The sequence below is a fragment of the Mastigoproctus giganteus genome, chromosome 12 (assembly GCF_048544385.1).
Source record: "Mastigoproctus giganteus isolate SK-2022 chromosome 12, ASM4854438v1, whole genome shotgun sequence".
Classification (NCBI taxonomy): Eukaryota; Metazoa; Arthropoda; class Arachnida; order Uropygi; family Thelyphonidae; genus Mastigoproctus; species Mastigoproctus giganteus.
The window spans coordinates 65,701,369-65,724,439 of NC_143586.1; the positions used below are offsets into that span (position 1 = coordinate 65,701,369).

The window sequence follows — 23,071 nt, forward strand, 5'->3', positions numbered from 1 at the left end:
TATACAATAAGGATTATTATCATAATAAATGAATCGCAAGAAAGTTTTCTGCTTACCATCAATGATATAATTCAGCACTCCAGAATACCGCATCCACGTTTCATCCTCGCTTTCTGCAGAAAAAAACAAAATAAATCATTTCAATTGTGAAACAGGAGCGTTTAGAAATATTCTGGCCTGGAAATAATTTTATGAGGTACGGTTAGGAAAGGGTGAAGGACAAAACGTCACAGCGTGATTATTCTACACATCCTTATGCTTACGTAACTCCCAGAACTTCTTTACACAGAACAGTATAAATTACGATAATGTAACTACACTTAATACGAAGAAAATGGACACTTACCATCTGGAGTCTTGCTGTCTTCAGAATCTTCTTCTACTTCCTTCAGTCTCGCTTCTTCTATGCTGCTTATTTCATTCATATAATCGTCCATGGTGGCAAATTTTATGGCTACTATCAAATTCTGGATTTCCACACCCAAAAATGTTGACTTTTAGGGCTACAGTTGTCTCGGGAAAAGTGGAAGAACCATATCAGCTTCACGCAGAACTTGTCACTACAACATTAAAAACACTCATTTTCAAATCAGTTTTCGTGCATTTTAATTATAATAACAAACTTCTAAACTTTATTCAAGGGCTTTTCTAACCTTTTTTACGCGTGGTAATCATACCATTTTCTATCCCAAAAATCAAAGCTACATTTAATCTGGTTAGAGAAGCACCCTACATTACCTACGAATGCTACACTATTCCGACCTTACACAAAATAAATAAACAAATAAAAAGAAGGAAACAGAACTAGCTAAATTTTGCCACTTCATCTACGAAATAAAAATAAGACTAAATTTACAAACTTGTACTTTAATTCGGGTGATACTTGTACTTTCGTAGTTGTCACAGCTGATAGAAGTTTGCCATCATGACTGGGAGTTTTGAAAACAAGTCTAAGGACCAAATATAGAGAGAGACCTTGTAGCCATCAGTGCATTGAATCCCAAAAGGTATGAGGACCTCAATGATAAGATTGAAAGGCTCCTCACTTTCCGATCTGATATCGAATCAGAAATTGCCATCGTTTTAAAGTTACTGATCGGTACTTTCCAGTCCAGTGCAAATCATACTCTATGTGGGGGGGGGGTGCATTAATCATAAATCCTCACATTGAGCAGACGTGCTGAGAATTATATCTGCACACAGCAGATTTGCACATTATGTGGGCGGAAGTTCCTCCCCCCGGGGGGAAGGAAGGCTATACTCAACATGGTTGAGACCAGCTCACTCAGTCCGGACATTGAAGATGCCTTTAAAATTATTTCAGTCAACGATGGGAATTGAACTTTCAACCAAACGAGTGACAAATAGCGAAACTACCAATAAGGACAAAAGTTGATTGTGTCCTAAGTAATTAAAGAAAGAAAGAAAATATAACAATAATCTTTATTGAATGCACCAGTATAACCCATTGAAGGCACCATAGCCTAGAATTTACTAATGAAAGGTACATAACGTTCACCACAGCAGAAAGCCAAGGTGTGGATTAGCCCCTGGAAAGGGACTAGACCCTTTTCTTTTTGAAAAAAAAAACAAAAATCTTGATACTGCTTTTTAAATTGATGAGCAGATGTCTTTGCAATGGAAAGTAACACACACACACACACACACACACACACACACACACAAGAGTACAGTAGTTCACTTATATAATAAGGCACCCTAACACAACCCCAGAGTCTCTGACTCAAGTATCACCCATCTGAAGGCTAAGGACAAAGACACCGCAAATCCAGCGAAGTACAGACTAATCGCCTATCTCCAAACAATGTACAAGATCCTGACCAGCTGCGTAACTAAAAAGATATCAAACCACCTGGAAATCCAGCGCATCATGGCCGAACAGCAGAAGAAATGGCAGTTGAGCAAAGGATGCAAGGAGAAATTGACCATTGACGCTGTAATTATGGAGAAAGCCTACAACACACACCATAACCTGTATACAGCAAGGATATTGGGCTCGGTGAACCATAGCTGGCTGATAGAAACAATGCAGATTTAGAAAGTCGACCTGGAACTGCTGACACTTCCTAGAAGCAACCATGGTAAAATGGAGGACCGCTATCAAGGCCGAGAACATCAAGACCGGACCAAACCGCATCAGAAGAAGAATCATAGTGGGCCTTGAGCACTCACTCCACTGTCCACTATGCTCAATAACAGCAAGTACAGATATACCCTAAAAGAAGGGAGGAAGAATTTATACAGTCTCTCTCACCTGATGTAAAAATAAATAAATAAATAAATTTTCTGTTTATACTCCGGCACGACAACCAAGTCAGTAGAGTTTACAATAAATCGTCAATACAAATATTTATCGTATTTAGTAGTCACGGGCTTGAACCCCGGTCCACTCAAGGAACGCGTGCGATGCACTCTCGCTCCTGACCACTGGGCTACGTCAGGCCTTGGATGTCATCAAACTCTAGGCCGCAAAAGAGAATCAACTCCAAGAGCTGCTCCGGATCACAAGAGTTCAACACTCACATCAGGATACAATTTGGTCTAGACAAATGCAAGACCCATGAATTGCATCAAGGCCATCCGGTCGGACGAAACTACCAGCTAAGGACCGGTGAAGAGATTGAAGCTGTGACAGAGAGTGACCTACAAATATTTGGGAATAATGCGTGCCCACCAGTTAGAACACAATGTGATCAAGATTCACCATCAGAGACTGAAAAGCCTGATAAAATCAAAACTGAATGGTGGTTACATGGTCAGAGAGCCATAAATATTTACGTAGTCTCAGTACTAACATACTCCTTCGGGATCATAGATTGGACCAACAACACTGAGCTGGAGGAGATTATGAGATCGACCAGGATAATGACCACCAAGAGCCGCCAACGCCACCCAAAGTCGGTCATCGAGAGACTGATTATAACTAGGAAAGGGACCCGCTGACCTCATTGAACTAGGGAAGAAGGCAATTAAGAACTTGCGGGATTACCGAAAAAGAAGCACAGTACCAATTTGCCAAGTCATAAGGAAGGTAAACAAACGGCACACAACACAACCTTAACAAAGAGACCCCACTCACACTGTGGGCGAAGGAGGCACTCCATGGCAGACACTATAATGACCATCAAGATTACATAGATAAGACTGCTTCCAATGCATTGCTGACGAGCCGATGGCTCCTCCTCGATACCGTAGGCTCATGCTCGCCATCCAAGACCAGGTAATCAACGCTAGAAACTACTACAGATAGCACATGGAGACGTCCTATGTAGGGCGGCTCCAAGAACATTAGTTCAACTCCGTTGTCCACTGTGGTGAAACAGAACCGTGAAAGGCCAGAAATGTGTGTAATGTTATGTTTGTGTAGTGTGTTTTGTTATACTGTATTGTTAAGTTGTTTCTGGCCGTTTTGCCCCCAGGAAGACGATCAACTGGAAAGCCTGTCCAGTGCTTGTCTACACTACGAGGAGGTGGAAAACAACTTAGAATAAACCGTGGTGGACCTCAGTTATCACGTGTAAAATTCTCAAAACGAGCTCGGAATCATTCTAATTTTAATATCTTGAAACTGAAGATATCCAACGACTGCCGTGGCCAGTACAACCATAGCCTTAAATCCGGTGAAACGTGTGGGACGACGTTGGGCGTCGCATGACATGCCAACAGCCAACTCCTTGGTCAGTTAATGAACTAAGATCTGTGCTGGTGGAAGAATGGGATTTATTGCCAAAGGATCTTATAGACACCTTTATATCGAGCATGGTTCACCACTCTCAGGCATTTTTAGCCGTTGTAGGGGATCATAAGCCATACTAGTGTCATGTGACCATATTTTCGAGCATCTTCGATAGACTTCTGTAATGTGGCGTTTTTGGCAATTCGCATACAACCCCTAAAAATGTCCCTAAAACCTGCCTAGGGTTTCTCTCTGTCTCCTCATTTCTTTGGTATTCTTTTGGTACACCACCATACCAAATTTTGTTCCGCTTCATTACAAGCTGCACGAGTTACATCATGTGTTCTGTTAATTTTGTCGAGCAGTGTAGTAATAAAAATTGTTTAAAATTAAATTACGAAAAACCTCAGCTGAAGAACTCTCTCTTAAAAACTCATTGTGTGTATTATTATATTACCACTAAAAATAAATAGATAATAAACTTAAAGTTCCGATATCCCTTTGTTATCATCTTTAAAAAGAAATATCAAAATCGCAGTTATTTTCACTTTGGTATTCGAAAAACAAGATTAGAAACAAAAAAAAAAAAAAAAAGGAGATAACTTTTCCAAGTGCTGCTGAAATATAAATCTTAATATTTGATTTGATATAGAAAAATATTCACAACAAAACTGTTTTTTACTTTTCTTTGATTAACAGAAGACATCGCATAACAACAGCTGCTATTAAAAACGAACTTTGTGCAATGGGATGACACTGTCTACAAGAAAGACGCAAGCAACTACAATGAGGATTTTCTATATAAACACGAGATAAATTAAGATATCCACTACACAGATAGCCAAGTCACACGCGGGGCTTGGATTAACTACTGAGATTCTATTTGTAATTCAAAAAAATGCAAGTAAGCGTGTTTATGGCAGATTCGCACAACGTCTTCTTCGAAAGAACGTAGAAGGCTTCTTTCTAAACGTAAACTGGGTCAGAATATACCAACGCTGGCTACAGCAACGCAGTCGAACCGAAAGCACGAGTGGCAGAAAGTACTGTCCATTTTATTTGGTTCAGAATACAGCAAGTGCCATGACAATAGACAATACCTACCATTAATATCCGGACACCCCTCCATTGATAGTTGGTCACGTCTTACCCAAACACCACGTGTCAGACAACTATAAATATGCTAGTAGTCCTTCGAGGAGACAATAGTACGATTGCGAGTTCAAGATGGCGTGATTGACAGAGTTAAGACTTCTGGGGCGAAGTCCTAGGGTGCCACATAAACAACTAGTCTGTACATGTTATTTCGGTGGAACTGAACATCTCTATGTCGATGATTAGTGATGCGATCTGAAAATGGAAGCGGACTGGGGCTGAAACTGTCACAAAACAACCCGGAAAACCTTCGAAGCTGACAGAAAGTGACAGGAACTTCCTACTAAAAGTTGTCCACTTGGAACGTAGGTCGACGTTGTTGCAACACACACACAGTGAGATGATTGCTACACATGTCAGCACCAGTACAATGAGAAGGATGCTGCTGTCCAAAAGATACTAATCACCCTAAATAACCAAACGCCATCTAGCTTGGTGTATGACCGGCAGTTCTACAGTCACAGAACAAAGAAAAAACTGTGCTTTGGAGTAACAGGTCGATTTTCTGTTTTCCGGACGAAAAACCAGAGTTTCCTGGAGAAAAAACTATGCTACCCTTGCCTGAGACCGACTAACTCATTCACGTTGTGAAAAAGACCCATAAAATTCCTCCCGTTATCGACGGGATTCGAACTCAGGTCTTTTCCACTCTGTGTGCGGAGGACAGCGATCCTACCAACTGTGTCACAGTGGTATCGTAACCGTCCTTCCCACACCGGATGGAAAAGGCCCGGGTTCGAATCCCGTCGATGACGCGAGGAACTTTAATGGGCTTTTTTCACTCCGTGACTCAGTTAGTCGGTCTCAGGCATACATAGGTTTTTTCCCCAGAATCTGGGAGTTTTCGTCCAGCAAAACAGACAAATCGACCATGGAACACACGCAATTAACAGGCATAAGACGCACAGCATGGTAGATGAATTTAATTATTCGGATAGCCTAAAAAATAATCTATTCATATTGATTGAATAATATATTGTTCTCTGCAGTTGTTCTCTATCATTCTGATAGAGAACAACTGCAGCTGCAGATGGACAAAGAATGTTCAAGTTTTAGCCATCATTGTTGAAATTAAGGTCTGAAAAAACGATGTCAAAAAATGACTCACGACTAAAGAGAACAGGTTTTTCGACTTTGGGTAAAATTCAAGCATTACCAACGTTTCTGGATGACGTCATCACGGGGGGGGGGATTCAGAGACATTATAGTATAATCCTAAGATTGAGGCAGAGAAAACAGTGAAAGGTATCGAGTTCTCCAAGACCGAAACAATAAAGTATAAACAAATAAAAATTCAAGCCTGTGTTCATCGTTTTCGATGATAAAAAAGAATATTTTCTCACCCAGAATTTGTTCCTCAAGAAAAATGTCAATCTGCCTAAGTAGGTTCAGTGATGACACTTTACCAAGTAAGGTATTTAATTAGTTTATTGAAAAGAGGACAGTTATTGCAATAGTCCCTAACAGTCGCACAACCAAATAAATTAGCTAGGTTTCGGATTTCTGTTGAAATCAGTCTTCAGGACCGGATTTTTGGTTTAAGATAAGTTTATCACTCTAAAATGGAAGACTGAAATTGATGCAGGAGATAGCAGCTATGCACCAAGAGAGAATCTGGTGTAGAGAACCTTGGTATCTCCAGCAGCACAGTTTGGACTTCCATTTTCGATGTTATAAACGTATCCAAAACTAAAAATCCAGGCCAGAAGAACGTGGCCAATTTATTTAGCTGTTGGGACTGTTTTGGTTTATTATAATAATTGTTCTCTCGTTCCAATAAGCTAATTAAATATTTCACTTGGTAAACGTCTTTACTAAACCTACTTAGTAGTGATTCCACGTAATGTTCTTCAAATTTAATTATGTCAATCAAACATTTTTCATTCAGATTCTGAAATGTTTGAATAAAGAAGTTAATTTTGGCTGATAAGGTGAGAGTTGCATCACGACAACGCGCCGACTCTCACTGCGTCATCAACGACGTAATTTCTGACAGATCCTTCAGATGGATCTTCTTTCCCCGTTTTGGCTCCATCTGATTTTTTTTCTGTTCTCAAGCACTAAAACTTCGTTGATACACATGCAAAGAAAGAAAAAATTATTTCACGCACTTTAGCATCACGTACGTATTAAACCAGAAATATCCATATCTAATCTACAACTGCGATTTTCATCTGATTCCGCGTATCTTCGATTCAGTGAAACATATCTAGATGATGACTTCGGTTCCACTGGGCCATCACCAGCAGAATTATTAAGAAACCATAAGTCACTCGGGTATAACGATCTGTCGCTGTCATGGTATCGCACGAGGAGGTACAGAATCCATTTTCCTGTCTAGAACGTTGATTAGTAGGTCGTGATTGTGCTAAATCATGGAATATGAATGATGACAAAAATACGTGACGTTTTTTTGTATAAAATCTATTACAATTTGCAATGTTTCTAAATGTAAGAATTAAAGTAGCCAAAACGATTGAAAGAAAACACTATATGGGGCAGAATTCGAACGGTATACGAATCGCCGTGATCCTTTTAGTAATTCAGAGCTTTGAACAATACTAGGAGACGAAAGACTAAAAGAATCATTCACCGACTAACTCAGCAACAGAGCCAATAAAAGTCGTTGCTTTAGTGACAGGATTCGAACCGAGGCTTTTTCCACCCGGTGACGATGCCACTGTACTGACCGCGCAGACGACAAACAGGATAATATGAAAGGATAAGTTAAGGCATGCAAAATATAAGAATAAACAAAATAAGGATAAAGGGCTTGCAGCTCATCTTGTCTTTGTTCGTCACTGTTTTAGGGTTTGATTTTGATTTGGTAGTTGTTGGCGCATCGGCTTCTGTGGCCATATTGCACCTCCCAAGGTTTTTGCAGTACTTTGATCCAAGCCCGAGGCGGGAATCGAACCCGCGACCTTTGGGTTGCCGGGCAGGTACTTTGCCCACTCGGCTAGCCCGGTCGGCTGTTTTAGGGCACTGAGGGTAGCCTTGGCCATGAGGTATCGGTGGACATGTGTTTTATTAATGGCAGCACCTGTTCAACTCCGCCTCGTATCTCTGTGAAGAACAGTATCACTACAAATGGGCCAGATATGTGTGTGTGTGACGTAGGTTTGTGTGCATTATGTGTGTTCTGTTGTTGTGTCTGGTCGCTTGGCTACCCAGAAGCATCAGTCACCTGGACAGATGATTCTGGGTACTCGTCCACACCACGGGAAGGTGGGCCAGTGCCAGTAATGCACGTACTGTCTGAAAAGAGACTCTGACCCACCTGATGTTGCCAGCAGGTGGGCCCGGATCCTCTGGGAGCCCATTCTAGAGGGCCAGACGAGAATAATACAGGAATCTTCTAGTAACCACCCCAACCTGGGATGTATCTCAGCGGGTCTGCCAGATGTTCACTAACTCGTTGTAGCATCTGGGATGAGGTATCGGTGTTATATATTGCGTTTGTGAATTGTTTGTATTTTATGGTCTGTCTGTTTTGAGGGATGAAAACTATGCAACTTCTCCAGAAACCGACTAACTCGGTCATGGTGTGAAAACTTCCCATAATGTGGGAGAACAGAGTTGTAGCTACATGCCATTTCTTTTTAAGCTTACCATGAACTAATTATTCCTGACCTTCTCTTACAGGTCCTATATACAAAACGACTTCAAATATCGTATTTTTGAGTATCGTCTGGAAAGATTTTTGAAGTTAAGAGAAATATAAAAAAAAATTATATGGATGTATTTATTGGAAGTAGATCAGTCCAAATTCTTGTCCACGTGGACAAAATTTTAAATTATACGGATAAGAAATTGCTTGGTGTGATCTTTTGCTGAAGGAATTTGTTAGCTAGCAAAAGTAGTAGAACATAGTAATGAAAGTTTCCTTTAATTCAACTTCCACTTCCTGTTTACGTCCGAAACGAGAGGGAAATCATCTGATAATGTTTCTTTGTAATGATAGGAAACTAGAGGCGTTGCCAAGGGTTTTATTTCGGGAAAGGGAACATGCAAGAGTAGCAAATATACGAGAGAAAATACAGTGCATACAAATATAGACGAATTAAAATGAGTGAAATTTATTTTAAAAACGTCTGATGTAAATTTGATTATTTAAAATATCCTGAGCATATTAAAGTTTGATTATATTTATTTGGTTAAATAAAACTAAGGCTATATTTAAATATGCTGCTTTTTTATATATTTTTAAACATAATAATGCAATTTTACATAACGCTTGTATATTCCCGTCTTCGTCATAGTATAGGGGACGAGAGGAGTAGTGTGCCCTGGAACGGCTTGAGAAGGAGCCCATTAACAGCACACAGAATTGTTTGTGAATTGGGACAGTTGACCTCTTATAGAAATTCACCCCAGGTAAAAATATCCAGGTCAGTTAAGCGATGCTTCTCGTAATTCTTTAAGAAATAATTACAGGTTCTTGGATTTTGGGGACAGTTTAATGATTATAGTACTCTTGGGCGAAAGATGAAATGCAAGTGACACAAACAGCCAATAAAGGATTAGGTCATGCTGATCGATTAGTTCAGTCATGAAAATTTCGTCTGCTTTCGATTCGTTTAAATCGCGACTTATAAATCGACAATATCTTTATATAATTAAATTAATTTAAATGTGTAAAATAGTTTAATATTTTAACATTTATGGGCTGGAGTCCGTATTATTATTGAAATAAATAATTAAAATGTTTTTTAAATTATTTTTCTGGTAAGCCATTACTGTACTTCTACCAATGCGATTATGTGCCACCACTGATACAAAAGTGACCGTTATTTCGGCTGTTCAAGTTCTTAAAACCACTATTTATCGAGTGTCGTCCTAACCCCAACAAATTATAAGGGATCAGCTTTTCCCATATAAGAAAAGATAGTCTTTCATCTTTTGCCAAAAGAAGTTTAGGTGTACTCCTCCAGGAAGTACACGTATACTTCTCTATAAGAGGCCTAAAAGACGTTCTCCTTCACAACGGTAACCAATATGTTTCTTTCCTTATTCTTCGTGTGAAAGAAATATTTAACTTCTTGAAAAGCTCCAGCATAATGAGTATAAGTGAAGTGCATGCAGTGACCTTAAAGTTCTGTCCATCCAGCTTGGTTAGCAGTCTGCAACCAGAATACTGACCAAGCAGGATACTATCACGTTGACATTCAGTTATCAGTAAGTAATCATTGCTCGGAAATCCTTGTCGCTGACGCTACCAAGATTTTCGAGAATGTCGTCCAAATGTAAGAGAACAAAATGAATCTTCAAGCTCATATTGAATTGAAGACTGATATCGAAATGAATCTTCAAACCCAAACTTTTGAAATTTAGTAAGCATGTTTTCAACAGTAATTTTGAAAATTGAATATACTCTTATTCCCCCAAATGTTCTGAATCATATTTCTGAAACCAATCTATGGTTCTATTTCAACTTAGTTTGTTGTTTCTTCAATTTCGTCGGCATACCTGATACGTCATCATTCTTATTCAAAGGTTGGTTGGATCAATCACTCTTCAAAACGTTATACTGTATTTTACAAAGGGTACTAGGAAAGTTTTGCAATACAGCTTTGTTTATTTAATTTTTTCAAAGTAATTTCCTCTACATTCAATACACCTCTCCATCCTCCGAAACCAATCTTTAAACCAGTTCTGCCAAGTTTCACTAGGGAGTAAAGCACACTCGTTGTCCCAAGCCCGTAGAAGGTCCTCATCACTGGAAAACCGCCTCCCTTTTAGCTTCATTTTCACATGTGGGAACAGTGCAAAGTCGCAGGGAGTAAGGTCTGGACTGTAGGGAGGGTGCTCGAGAAGTTTCAGTCCTGTCGTGGTCAAATATTCGGTGCAGGCTTTGGCGCGGTGAGCTGGAGCATTATCGTGATGGAGGTACCAGGTGTCCATTCTTGACTTTGGCCGCAGGTTCTTCATAGATCCATTGACTTTAGGCAGGCATTGTTCAGTATACCACTTAGCTGTGACTGTCTTCTGCGTGTCCAAAACGACACGTTCCACAATTCCACTCGATTTGAAAAATACAGCTATCATTTTCTTCTTTACAGATCGGGATTTTCTGACAATTACGGGTGTGTCGTCATCATCAAAGACCCAAACTTTGTTTTGAGTCTTGGTCGGCAGATCGTAATAGTACAGCCAAGTCTCGTCACCTGTCACGATGTTGTTCACATACCGAGATTGTCCCTTATCAAACTTTTTTAACATCTCCCGGCACCAAGTCACACGTCGTGTCATCTGCTCTTCAGTCAGTTGATGCGGCACCCAGAGAGAACAAAGTTTCTTCACGTGCAAATGATCTTGCAGAATCGAACGAATTGCTGGTGCATTTAGGCCCAAAGTATCCTCTATCTGTTGGTAGGTCACTCGCCTGTTTTCGTCAAGCATTTTCCTCACAGCAGTAACGTTTTCCTCCGTAACTGACGTTCGTGGCCTTCCCGGCCTCTCAGAATCCTCCAGAGTGAAATTTCCCCTTTGGAATTCTCTATACCACCTGAATATCGTTGTACGATGTGGACAATCATCATCTAGTGCAAGAGTCATTTCTTCTAAGCACTGGTCTATGGTTAAACCACGCACGAAATTATACCGCAAAACTGTCCTTATCTCATTTCGTGACCACGATGCCATCGCAAGCACTTTACGCTCTCACTACTAATGAATAACTGAGCCCATCGACTTGGCGCGGCGGCTACTATGCACGTATGAACATGTCTCAACATGCAGCAACAAGCAGCTTCCTGTGATTCATTGTTGCGTCATATTGCAAAACTTTCCTAGTACCCTTTGTACATCAGGTGTTACTCTCCTCTGGGTGACCATAGCTTTTTTTTTTTTTTTTCGATGCCCACTTTCGGCTCTCGTGTTACACACACACAAATTTGTTCATTTGCTTTCATTAACTAAATTTGTCAAATAGAGAAATGAAACTGGGAAAGATATTTTAGGTTGCATATTTTCTGAAATTGTATAACATCAAGTACGGTAAGGAAAAATGCATTTTCATTTTTGTTTGGGGAAAACGCTGATGTCATGGTACAAAATGTATGTTATTTTTGAACTTACGTTGCAGAATTGTGACACTTGACGTAAGAGATTCCTTATAGCGATTTCGGTTTTAACCTGTGACCAATATAAAAGAAATAATTAGCAACAACCTGCTTAGCAGGTAGAAGACACTCCAATTCTTTACAAATTGCTTGACCGCGGGCCGAGATGGTTTTGCACACAGCTGCTTAACCTGAATTTTTTAACCCTCTCCCCTTCAATGAGATAAGTACTTTTTTTTCGTTCCTTTTCCCCCTCCAATAGGATGTGTTGGCATCCATGAATATTGGGAGAGTTCCGCGTACAAATTATTATTCAATTCGCTCAAGGAAATAGGAAACTCCACAGTCGAATTTAATTACAAGGCACCCAATGAAATCATTTGCATACGGGAGGAGGAAATAAATGGTATAACTTCAGCACAGGATTCGAGCCACGAATTACGCAACCAATACACGTCCTCCGACCCAACTGGAACAGCTATTTAAAAATTCTTAGAGTGCATTATGTCGCCACGGGTCTGTTGACCCTGGGTCAAGCACAGCAGGAGGATGGGATGACTGGTTCCTCCATGGTTTATAGATACAAGATGTTCATTCTTTTTCGCCACAAGGACTGTCTCGATCGGTGCACGCACATCTGGAACATAATTCCTTAATATTTTCTTTGAAACATGTCATTTAAAGAATTCGGCCTTTTTTGTCCACAGATATATACGACCCTGTCGCCGAAACATGTGACGTATGTGGCTGGGAAAAGGGGGTGAGAGGACAGACGCTAACCGGATGTTCTGGTTTAAGCCATCGGAGGAGTGTGTTGATTGCACATTTTCAGAAGGCCGCACCTGTGTAAAACACACAGAGACGTCATGCATTGTTCGTGTCCACCATGCACTGACTGATAAACAGGGAAGAAGATGAGTAGGTTGTGTAGTGAAGGGTTTCCAAGCAAATATAACCTTTTATAAGCCCTTCTAAGAGACTCGACGGAAATACAACTACTGTGGATCTCTTGTCTGGTAGATGTCCTTGAGTTTTATATAATCATGCCAACGAGAATACAAAACTCTTTCCGAGAACTCAAGTATGAAATGAATATCAATTATGCTGGACAAAAGATTCTACAAACAAGTCAAGTTAACATCTGAAGAAGTTCTTTTGAAGCAGAGAAAAAGCATACCTTTAAAAAGCTATCTGATAGCGTACTCCTTACTTTTCATAAAATGGTTATTTACTTCCTCAGAAAGGAAGCTAAAGCATCACTTAAGTTTGGCATAATTTAGTGCTGCATCAATCCAATAATGTTAATTCAAATTAGATTTATATAAATAAATAAATAGATAGATCAATCATCGTCAATCCACTGCAGGATGGAAACGATCTCTCAACAAATCATGTTGAAGGAATGGACCATAATCTGCCACGCTGGTCCAGTGCGTGATTGGCAGATCGACAGGGACTTGAACTCCAGTCTACTCAAAGAGCGTCTGCTATTGCAATATATACATATATATAAACTCCAAACTAAGAAGTATAAGAGATAAAGGGGGAATATCTTCCTAGAGAAAGGTGGGAGATATTTTCAAATTTGGACCTTTTTGAGGTGAACGCTTTAATCGAGATATATTCAGAAATGCGTAAGCCCGTATTAGCTTCAACATGTCCGTCCGCGTGTAATAACTTGACTCCCAATAAACGGGATTTTGTAAAATTTTATATTTGGCTCTTTTAGAAAGGTCTGATTTCCAAGTTACATTAAAATCTGACAAATAGAAATTCCACAATTTTAATGCATATCTCGGTTATTTATTCATTAATTTTTTTAAAAACGTATGGTTATATTCAACAGATTTTCGTTACATTTCATAATAAGTCTATTTAGAATACTACAAAAAAACAACAAAATAAAAATCTTTTCAAATATATAAATTTAAGAACCAAAATTCAAATGTATTCGAAATGTAAAATATGGCAAATGATAATATTCTTGTTAAACTGAGTAGTTGTAAACTCCTCTGATGTATATGGTCATACCGGAGTACTGACAGAACAATTATTAGTACAAGGGGTTCTACTTGATGCTTGTCTTTTGCACATGAGCCCCCTGAAAGTATTGGGAATCGATGCAACCATAGAACAGATATTATCTTGGTTATTAAAATATAAAATTTTAAAGAAGCTTTCAATATTTAAAATTTATCTAAATAGAAATTTTATACTTTGCTCGAACGTGCTACTGTCGTCTCCTATATTTATGCAATAAAAGTCCGCTGGTGGAGAGGTAGTACCTCTTTGAGAAAGACCTATATCTAGATGACCTAGATCTATTTTATTTTTTGTTTCTACATCAGACAAGTTTTTAATTAAGGTATTTGACTTTACTCACGCAACACCAATGAATTAAGTGAATGCCAATTAAGAAGCATTTATACCATTAAGTACAGCCATTGAAGGAAAGGCAAGAGGAAATTGTTTTCCCCACTGGATAGAAATAGTTTTAACTCGTGTGTCAAAAGGGGAGATACCGGCTCTCATAATGGAGGTATGTCTTGAAATTTTACTTATATTTTCGATATTGGTTGGCATTTTTAGATACAACTAGGGAGTTCTGAACCGGGCAATACCACACAGCAATACTGTATTGTAAGTCAGGGATTGCACTTGCTTCACAGAGAAAAATAAGCAATTCTGGTGAATACAGGCGGGTGGTCAGTCAAAAATTCTTACCGCCTTTTCCTTCCTTCCTTCCCGCCACTTCTGTTGACATATTTCATGGCGAAGGGTGGAGTGTTAAAGGAGACACTGTCTTTAAAATAGGCGTGGTCAGTTCTTTGTTGGGCTACTTCCATTAATGGAGCAAGGCGTGTGTACTATTTCTGTGGTAAAAGTGACACATTCAGACATTTCCCCTTCTTCTTTTGCACATGCTCAGACGAATCTCACGTGACACAAGGACAAGAATTCGCAGCTGCGATTTCAATACAGGATCTTTCATTCCGGTTCAGTGAACCTTGTGTACTGTCAAATAACGGACTTTCCTTGTGCACACACCCCATCTATGGGTGTGCTATTACAGGAAATTTCCAACTACCATTTGCATTGCAACTTCACTGGCGTTCTTCAGTTCGTATTTTGTGCGTAGTTCAAAGGAATATTTCTTTGACCTACGCATAAAACACGAACCTTGAGTGGACAGAAGGGGTTTCGTAATTGTTTATGAATGAAAAGAAAACTCAAGTGGTTTTGTTGAGAAAAAAGGCAATGGATATTTGGTCAGGATACCACCCTGCTCCCCCCCCCCATGATAGTTGCCTGCTGCAGAGAGGGGGTGGGAATCCTGGCGAACGATTTACTTGCAGAATGACTCAGAATACACCAAAGAGAACAATCAAAATGTCCGTACAAACTTCTGTTTATCTATTTCGCACACATGGTGATTCCATGTGTGCCGGAAACCGGCCACTACTGAGGATCTAAACTTACCCTCCCCCAAAATAAAATGGTTATTTCCTTTCAATCCTTACCTGTCACTGCAAGAATCTCTAAACATATCCATGAGGGCCTAAAAACCGGGTCATTCCCGCTTACAAATATCTCCGAATCGGTCCTCCTCGTACGAAAGTTTTCCGAGTCACACACGAGCTCTACAGCAACCCTCGTGCCCTACGTGCACGCATTTCTCCATGTGGCCGCAAACAAAAACAAGCGAGGAGAAAGCGTTCCCGAGCACGAGTACTGGTACGAGTCACGTGGCCTTGCTGACACTTGAACTTTGCTACTGCACGCTGAGGCAGCTCGCTGCGATAATCTTTTACAGGCTTCACCGGTGACAGCTGCTCTTCCTACGGGGATTCATCTTCCCGGCCTCGTGTAGTCGCGTCCTAGCCAACTGCGCCGGCGATCGGAGCACCCCCTTTCGTCACACTCACGAAACTTCACGAGTTGGCGTGGCAAGTTGAATCGAGGGAACCTCAGGTAAAGCGGCGAACTTGCAAGAACCGGAACTCCGTTGAAATATTTGCAGCGTGAATCAGTTGACCAGGAGACAGTTGACTGGTATTTCTCTACGGCTATATTTTTTTTCCCTTCTTCTTAGTGCTATGGGGTTTTGCCACTGTTGGCTCACACAGGTATAGTTGCAAGGGAAACCACATTCAGCTGTTCCAAAAACAACAACAAAACACGTTTATATTTATCATTTAGGTTAAAATAGCGGAATTTGTATCTAATAACCTTATTTCTTTGAAAAAAGAAAACAAAGACTATTAAGTACTCGTGCCTCAAGTAATGTTGTTCTTAAGTGGGTGTTCGTACATTGCTGAATGACAATGTGGTGGCATAATGCGCGTATATAATTTATATGGGTTGCAAAATTAATAGGTGAAAAATGACATTAACACTGGACCAAGGGAGTGGACACCAAGATCACCTGACCTTAATCCGCTGGACTTTACATTTTGTGGATTCCTGAAGGCGCAGGTGTATTCTGTAAAAATCAGAAATCTTCGTCATCTTAGAGAGAGAATTACCAAGGATTGTGCTGCTGTCGATCCCAATATGATGAGAAGAATCCAAATAAACATGGCACACCGGCTGAGAAAATGCGTGGAGAGTCAGGATGGACACGTCGAACACATATTGTAAATGAGAGTAAGCATACGTAGTGTAAAGCCCATTAGTTCCAGAATTTTCTGACACCCTGTATATTATTTTTGTATTATTATTATTAGTAGTATTAGTAGCAGATTAAAAAGTACATTTTCCAAATTTAAAATCTGAAAATATGTTAACGTAAGCCCCATTACGATTACATTAGTGTAATATAGTCAAACTAAGAGAGCAAATCCATCAGCTAAAAGATCTAAGCTCGACAGATAATGTTCATTCTACCTACAAGCTGCCAACCCCCCACTTACTTTTGTTATAGAATCTCAAGAATCTCAGTATGTCAGCTCTGATATTCCATGTCAGAGATTACCTAGTTTAGAATCTCCTCTTTGTCACCTTGCCCTCGTAGTAGTACAGTTGGTAGGATCGCCTTCCTCCACACATCGGGTGGGAAAGACCTGAGTTCGATTCCCGTCGATGACAGGAGGATTTTTTATGGGTCTTTTTCACAACGTGGCTAAGTTAGCCGGTCTCAGGCGAAGGTAGCATGTTTTTCTCCCGGAATCTCGGGTTTTTCGTCCAGCAAACGGAAAATCGACCTCAGAACACACGCAATTTACAGACAATATACACGGAGCAATATGGCCTTAGTTGTTGATGCTCCCAAAACTCTACAACAACAATTTGTCACCTTCTCTAGCTAAAAATCCCTTTGCCACACGGTCCAATTCAGCTGCTGCTTCTATTGTTCTCCCGACTCCACTGTAAACTCTTTGAGGTAATTTTCCTCGCTGATTTTAATGTTCCCAATTCCAGCTGGCTTGAGATTTCTAGGTACACGGAAAGAGCTGGTCAAGATGCTGAGGCTTTTGAGGTTACTAATGACGTACACTGCTCGTTCATTTACATACCTTACAAAAATGCCAGCCAATCCTAATATAAACACTCTTGATCTTTTTCTCATCAATGGCTCTTCAAACTACACGATCAGTATTTGTTATACCCTATGAGATCACAACTTGGTGAGGATCTCTTCTCCAATGGAGCCCCCACCCAACCCCTCAGGCCTTCCTCATCCTCTTGTCGTTTTGGATTGTAAGAATACGAAATGGATGATCAGAATGATTTCTGTTCCGCTTTTACTTGGATTGCTGTTTTAAATCTTCTTATCTCAATGTTTGCTCAGATTGTGTCAGTGAAATTATTCTTCTATGGATGAACTCCTTTATTTTTCAATCCATCCTAAAATCTCGTTATTTCATTTCTCGTTTTCCAATTAATGTGTAAAGGCTGTTCCGGATATTAATGTAGCACACTGCAATTGGCTTAGGGCCCAAATCTCCAGCTTCGTTTTCTGCCTACACTCACACCAATAATGAATAGTCCAATCGTCAGCTTAATCGCAATTAAATTAAAGGTACTTCTTTATTGCTTATATTATGTGTATTTAAAATATCACTTAGAGTATTTAACTTGATGATTTATTAATTATTGCATGAATATGCAATACAACTTAACCAAAATCCAAACTGAAGTATTTTGAAATCTTTTAAGGAGTTTATGGCAGATGTTGGGTGACAGGGGTCAATCACCGGAGGATAACTAAGCGGCAATTATTCGGAAACAAGCGAGCACTAATTGGATGAAATACAGAGCGGAACGATTAGGAAATGTTCAAATGCAGGGGTGGACACGAAGACAAGGACGCTGCTTGGTGTAGCAATACGAAAGCAAGTAAATTAAGCCAAGAGGAGTGAATATTTATTCCGCACTGTTGGCCAATCCATACCTGAATATGCATTTCACACTATCTGTGAGTTGTGTTGAGCAATTTTCAGTGCGTTATGCTTGCCACTTTTAATTTAGCTTTAATTAGGGTCATGGGTGACTTCGTTAGAATAGCCGAGACTCATTACGCCGCAATTTTGTTGCTTAAAAAGAAGTTATGTGTTTGGGCAATGGAGGATTGCAGTTCTCAGATAATTATTTGGACATTCATCAAGAAGTGTACGTTTCTGGTGTTTTTAAACAGACGTAGGGTTCAAAATTTTGAAGATCCTCTCGTGCTTTTCAACTCATAAACGGACAAAAGGCCTTAGAACACAAGTTTAAACATAAAACATTGATGTTTCATGGTCTGAACTACCTTGCAACTAATATAAAACAAAGATACGATAATAAAATATAACTACATGAGAACAAATAACCGATGCGCCTTAGACTCTCAATCAGAATCAACATGCGGTTCTGCTGGAACGGGTGCAGAAAAGATCAAGGAGATTAGTGAGAGGAACAAAAGGGTGTTCTTACAAAGAACGGCATCAGTTCTGCAAACTGCAGAGTCTGATTCCTTTCCTGTTTTTTTCGGAAACATGCTGTGTGAGCATGCTTTCTTGAACCATTGCTATTACTATTATTAATTTCTGATTCACGTTGTATCTCTTTTGGTTTACTTTTGATTCTTGGATGAGATGCATTCTGTTGTCCTTAATCTCTGATTATTCTTCTAGATGCCCTCGCGACTAATACAATGATTGTGATCACTGTCTTTCTACATCAATTAGAAAATTATTTAATTTTCACTGATTTGGCTGCCTTAAATGGTCTTGACGTCAACTCTGAGAAATGTTATTCGCTTACATTTGCAAGATCAAGAAGAGGTAAGTTCTTGGAAAACCAATACTCCATGAGCGGCATTCCGGTTCGCAGAGTTTTTGATGCTAAAGAACTGGGAGCCACATTTACGTCAGGATGGGATTTTGATAACTATATCCAGAATATGTTGAACTAAGGAAAAAAAAAAAAAAAAAAAAAAAAAGACATAAAAAAACCAAATTGACTTCATCAAACGTTAGATATACAAGTCTAAGGACGAACAGTAAATAAAAAAAGGACTACAACCCAGAGGAGCTGAAGTGAAACAACCGAAGTCGCGATATCCAGAATAGAAAACGAATGGAAGAAGGTCCTAGCAGAATTCGGGGGAATGGATCGCACAAAGATCCACACTACAGCGAAAAAGAGATCCAACAGGATCCTGTGGCAAGTCGAAAACCACCTCAATCGGCAAGTAATACCGGATTACCTCAACGACAACGAAGTAACACTAGATATCATCTGCACACCATCTACTGTGTCGCCGTAGCAGCCACCAGGATGAAGGGAAAAGAAACCAGGGCGAACAGAAAACAAAACGGGGAAAAAAAGGATCCACCAGCCTAAGAGTGAAGATGGGTCAACTGATCGGGTACCAACGGCGTAACAGCAGTAAGAAGCTTATCAGAAAAGAGAAGACCATCCTCAAGAAAGACAACATCCCCAACAAACACAAGACCTATAATCAGAGATTCAATCAAATAATACGTTGACACCCTCAAGTAGACAACCTTGGAAATCAGCAACAGACTTCGCTGATATAGGGAGACTGCTCAGAGTTCAGAGGTAAACAGACAACCGAATATTTGATGAAAACCAGAAAGCCTTCTACATGAAAATTGGACAGGAGGAGAAGGAAGGCAACAGATCCGTCAACCAGAAGACACTCGAAGAGAAATTTGTGAAGTAGCGAGGTTAGCCATAACGGCCGTGCCCCGGCGATTTACCTAGAACGGGGTAAAACCGATGACATACATGAAATGAGAGAATGGAAGATTCAGGAGGAAGAAGTACAACGGTCCATCAGGAAGGCCCACAACTGGCGAACATCAGAGATAGATAACATCCACAACTACTGGTCCCAGAAGTTCAGCTGCACATATAGATACATAGCGGAGAACTTCACCAGATGATAATGTATAGCACAGTGGTATCGTCACCGTTTTCCCCACACCGGGCGGAAAAGGTCCGGGTTCGAATCCCGTCGATGACACGAGGAACTTCAGTGGGTTTTTTTCACTCCGTGGCTGAATTAGTCGGTCTCAGGCGTAGATATCAAGGTTCCCCCCCCCGAAACTGATTTTTTCGTCCAGCAAAACAGACAAATTCACCAGAGAACACATGCAATTTATAGACGCAATACGGGTTAATGTATTAAATTTCCGGTAATCCTAATAATAACAAATAATAATAGATGATAATGTACCCTGACACAATCCCAGGGTGTCTGACTCAAGGAATCATCTACTGAATGCTAAGCACAAAAACACCACAAACCCGTCGAAGCAGACCAATCACCTGTCGCCCAACAAAGTACAAAGTTCTGAACAGCTGCGTAAGAAGATAATTGACCACTTGGGGGGGGGGACTAGAACATCAGAAGGTATGTAAGCAGAGGAGCAGCAAAGGATGTAGGGAACAATTGACCATTGAAGAGGCAGTAATGGAGCAAGCTTACAAGAATCACCGGAAAACTGCCTACAAGAAGTACCGGAACATTGCCTACTAGAAGCACATGTATATGGCCTACATTGCCAGGCTTTCGACTCCGTTCCCCATAGCTAGATGACAAAAACACTCAAGATCAACAACCATAGTGGAAAGGAGGACCACTATCAGGGTCGAGAACATCATGACCAGAGCGATTCCCATTAGAAGAAGAATCTTCCAGGGAGATGCCCGAGCACACTATGGTTCTGTCTATAACTTAACCCACTGAACACTATGCTCAATAACAGCACGGATATACCTTAAAAGAAGGGAAGAACCTGTACACACTCTCTCATCTGATGTACATGGATGACATCAAACTCTATGCGGCAACCGAGACCCAACTACAACATCTATTGGATCACTAAAGAGTTCAGCACTGACATCAGGATGCAATTTGGTCTAGGCAAATGTAAAAACCGTGGATTCCGTCAGAGAAATTCAGTCGGCTGAACTACCGACTGAAGACTGGTGAAGAGATTGAAGCCATGACAGAGGAATATATCTACAAATATATGGGGATGATGCAGGCTCAATAGTTAGAACACAAGGAGATCAAGGTTGCTTCACTTAGAAATAACAGCAGAGATGGAGGAGTCTGCTAAAATCAAAACAATGGCAGATCATAGTCAGAGCCATAAACACCTGCGCAGTTTCAGTACTAGCATACTCCTTCCGAATCACAGATTTGACCAACACCGAGCTGGAGGGGATTATAAGATCGACTAAAACAATGATGATGATGAGTCGCAAACACCACCCGAAGTCGACCATCGAGGAACTTGCCATATCCCAAGAAGAAGGGGGAGGAGATTTGACAGACCTCGTTGAACAGCAGAAAAAGGTGATTAAGAATCTGAGGGATTACTTCCAGGAAAACACAGCGCCAATCTTTCACGTCATAAAGAAGATAAATAAACGGCACGGACCGCTCAACCTTAACTAAAGACTGAAGAAACACAGACAGAAAGATGGGCGGAAGAAAGCAGACATTACAATGACCTCCATCAAGACTACATAGATAAGATGGCTTCCAACACATGGCTGACGAAAGGGAGGCGCTTCCCGAGACTGAAGGATTCATGCTCGCCATCCAAAACCAGGTAATCATCACCACCACCAGGAACTATAGAAAATACATCGTAAAGGACCCCGCAGTAGATGACACATGTGGGCGATGCCATCTGGTCCCCGGAACAATCCAGTACATCACTGCAGGATGCAAGGTTATCACCCAGACAGAGTACAGTCACAGACACCACCAGGTCGCCAGGACAATACATCAGAACCTAGCACAATAATACAAGTTGATCAAAGAGAGTGTACCGTATTACAAGCTCGAACCACAAACTATACTACAGACCCCTACTCACAAACTATACCGGTATCGCGCCATAATAACGGACAAGACGATCCCCACAATAGACCGGACATGTCCCTCGTCAATATGAAGGAAAAGGATACCTATCTGATCGACATAGCGGTGCTAGTGCTAAACACCAACAATCTCCAGAAAACCAGCGAGGAAAAGATCATGAAGTACAGACCTAAGACAGAAGTCAAAGAAATGTGGCATATGGCTAAAGTAATTGCAATAGCTTATAGTTCGTGTGCATAGTGGTCTTGCTGTGCCTCCGTTGTCTGGTTGGTTAATTAGGCTACATTGCTGCATGACTGCTATGCTAAAACTAAAGTAAACTATTATAGTAGGGTCACCTGGAAAGCTACTTTCAACTACCCATGTGCAAGGTCACAATCATTTTTATCATTCATTGGTAGATCGAAAAATCATGACTACAACCAAACAAGAAGAGATTAATATGATTACCAAGCCTTAATTAATTAGTCATTTGTACATTACTATCAGGACCATGGCTGGACAATTACTCCCCCCCCTTATTATTTATTAATCATTAAACATTCAACGCCTAGTGAAGCCATGTGACAGTTGCTTCTTTCTCTACTTATAGGCTCGGCTCTGATTACCATCAATACTCAAAGGATTTATATGATGTTGAGATGTTGTTCGATTTTTTAATCAGGCAACGTCTCAATTTCTCGACTTCTGGAACTCTTTTTGTGTGGGTTCTACAACGTGACGCGCGTGTATTGCACTTGAAACCAAAATATCTTGAGTAACGTGCACATAATTCTACAACTTTATTGAAATGACCTACTAGGAAGA

At 40.3% G+C, this 23,071-nt stretch overlaps 1 protein-coding gene across 1 annotated transcript in view; it reads right to left on the minus strand.

Annotated features, from left to right (window-relative positions):
- Window positions 1–15,723, minus strand: part of LOC150077136 (rho GTPase-activating protein 18-like) — a 99,458-nt gene extending 83,735 nt beyond the window's left edge. The window contains exons 1-3 of the mRNA XM_090385626.1: window positions 15,438–15,723; window positions 347–560; window positions 57–113 (exon numbers count right to left, since the gene is read on the minus strand). Of these exons, the coding sequence (XP_090241752.1) occupies window positions 57–113; window positions 347–437 (148 nt within the window). The 5' untranslated portion in view covers window positions 438–560; window positions 15,438–15,723. The remainder of the gene's footprint in view (window positions 1–56; window positions 114–346; window positions 561–15,437) is intronic.
- Window positions 15,724–23,071: the final 7,348 nt, after the last annotated feature.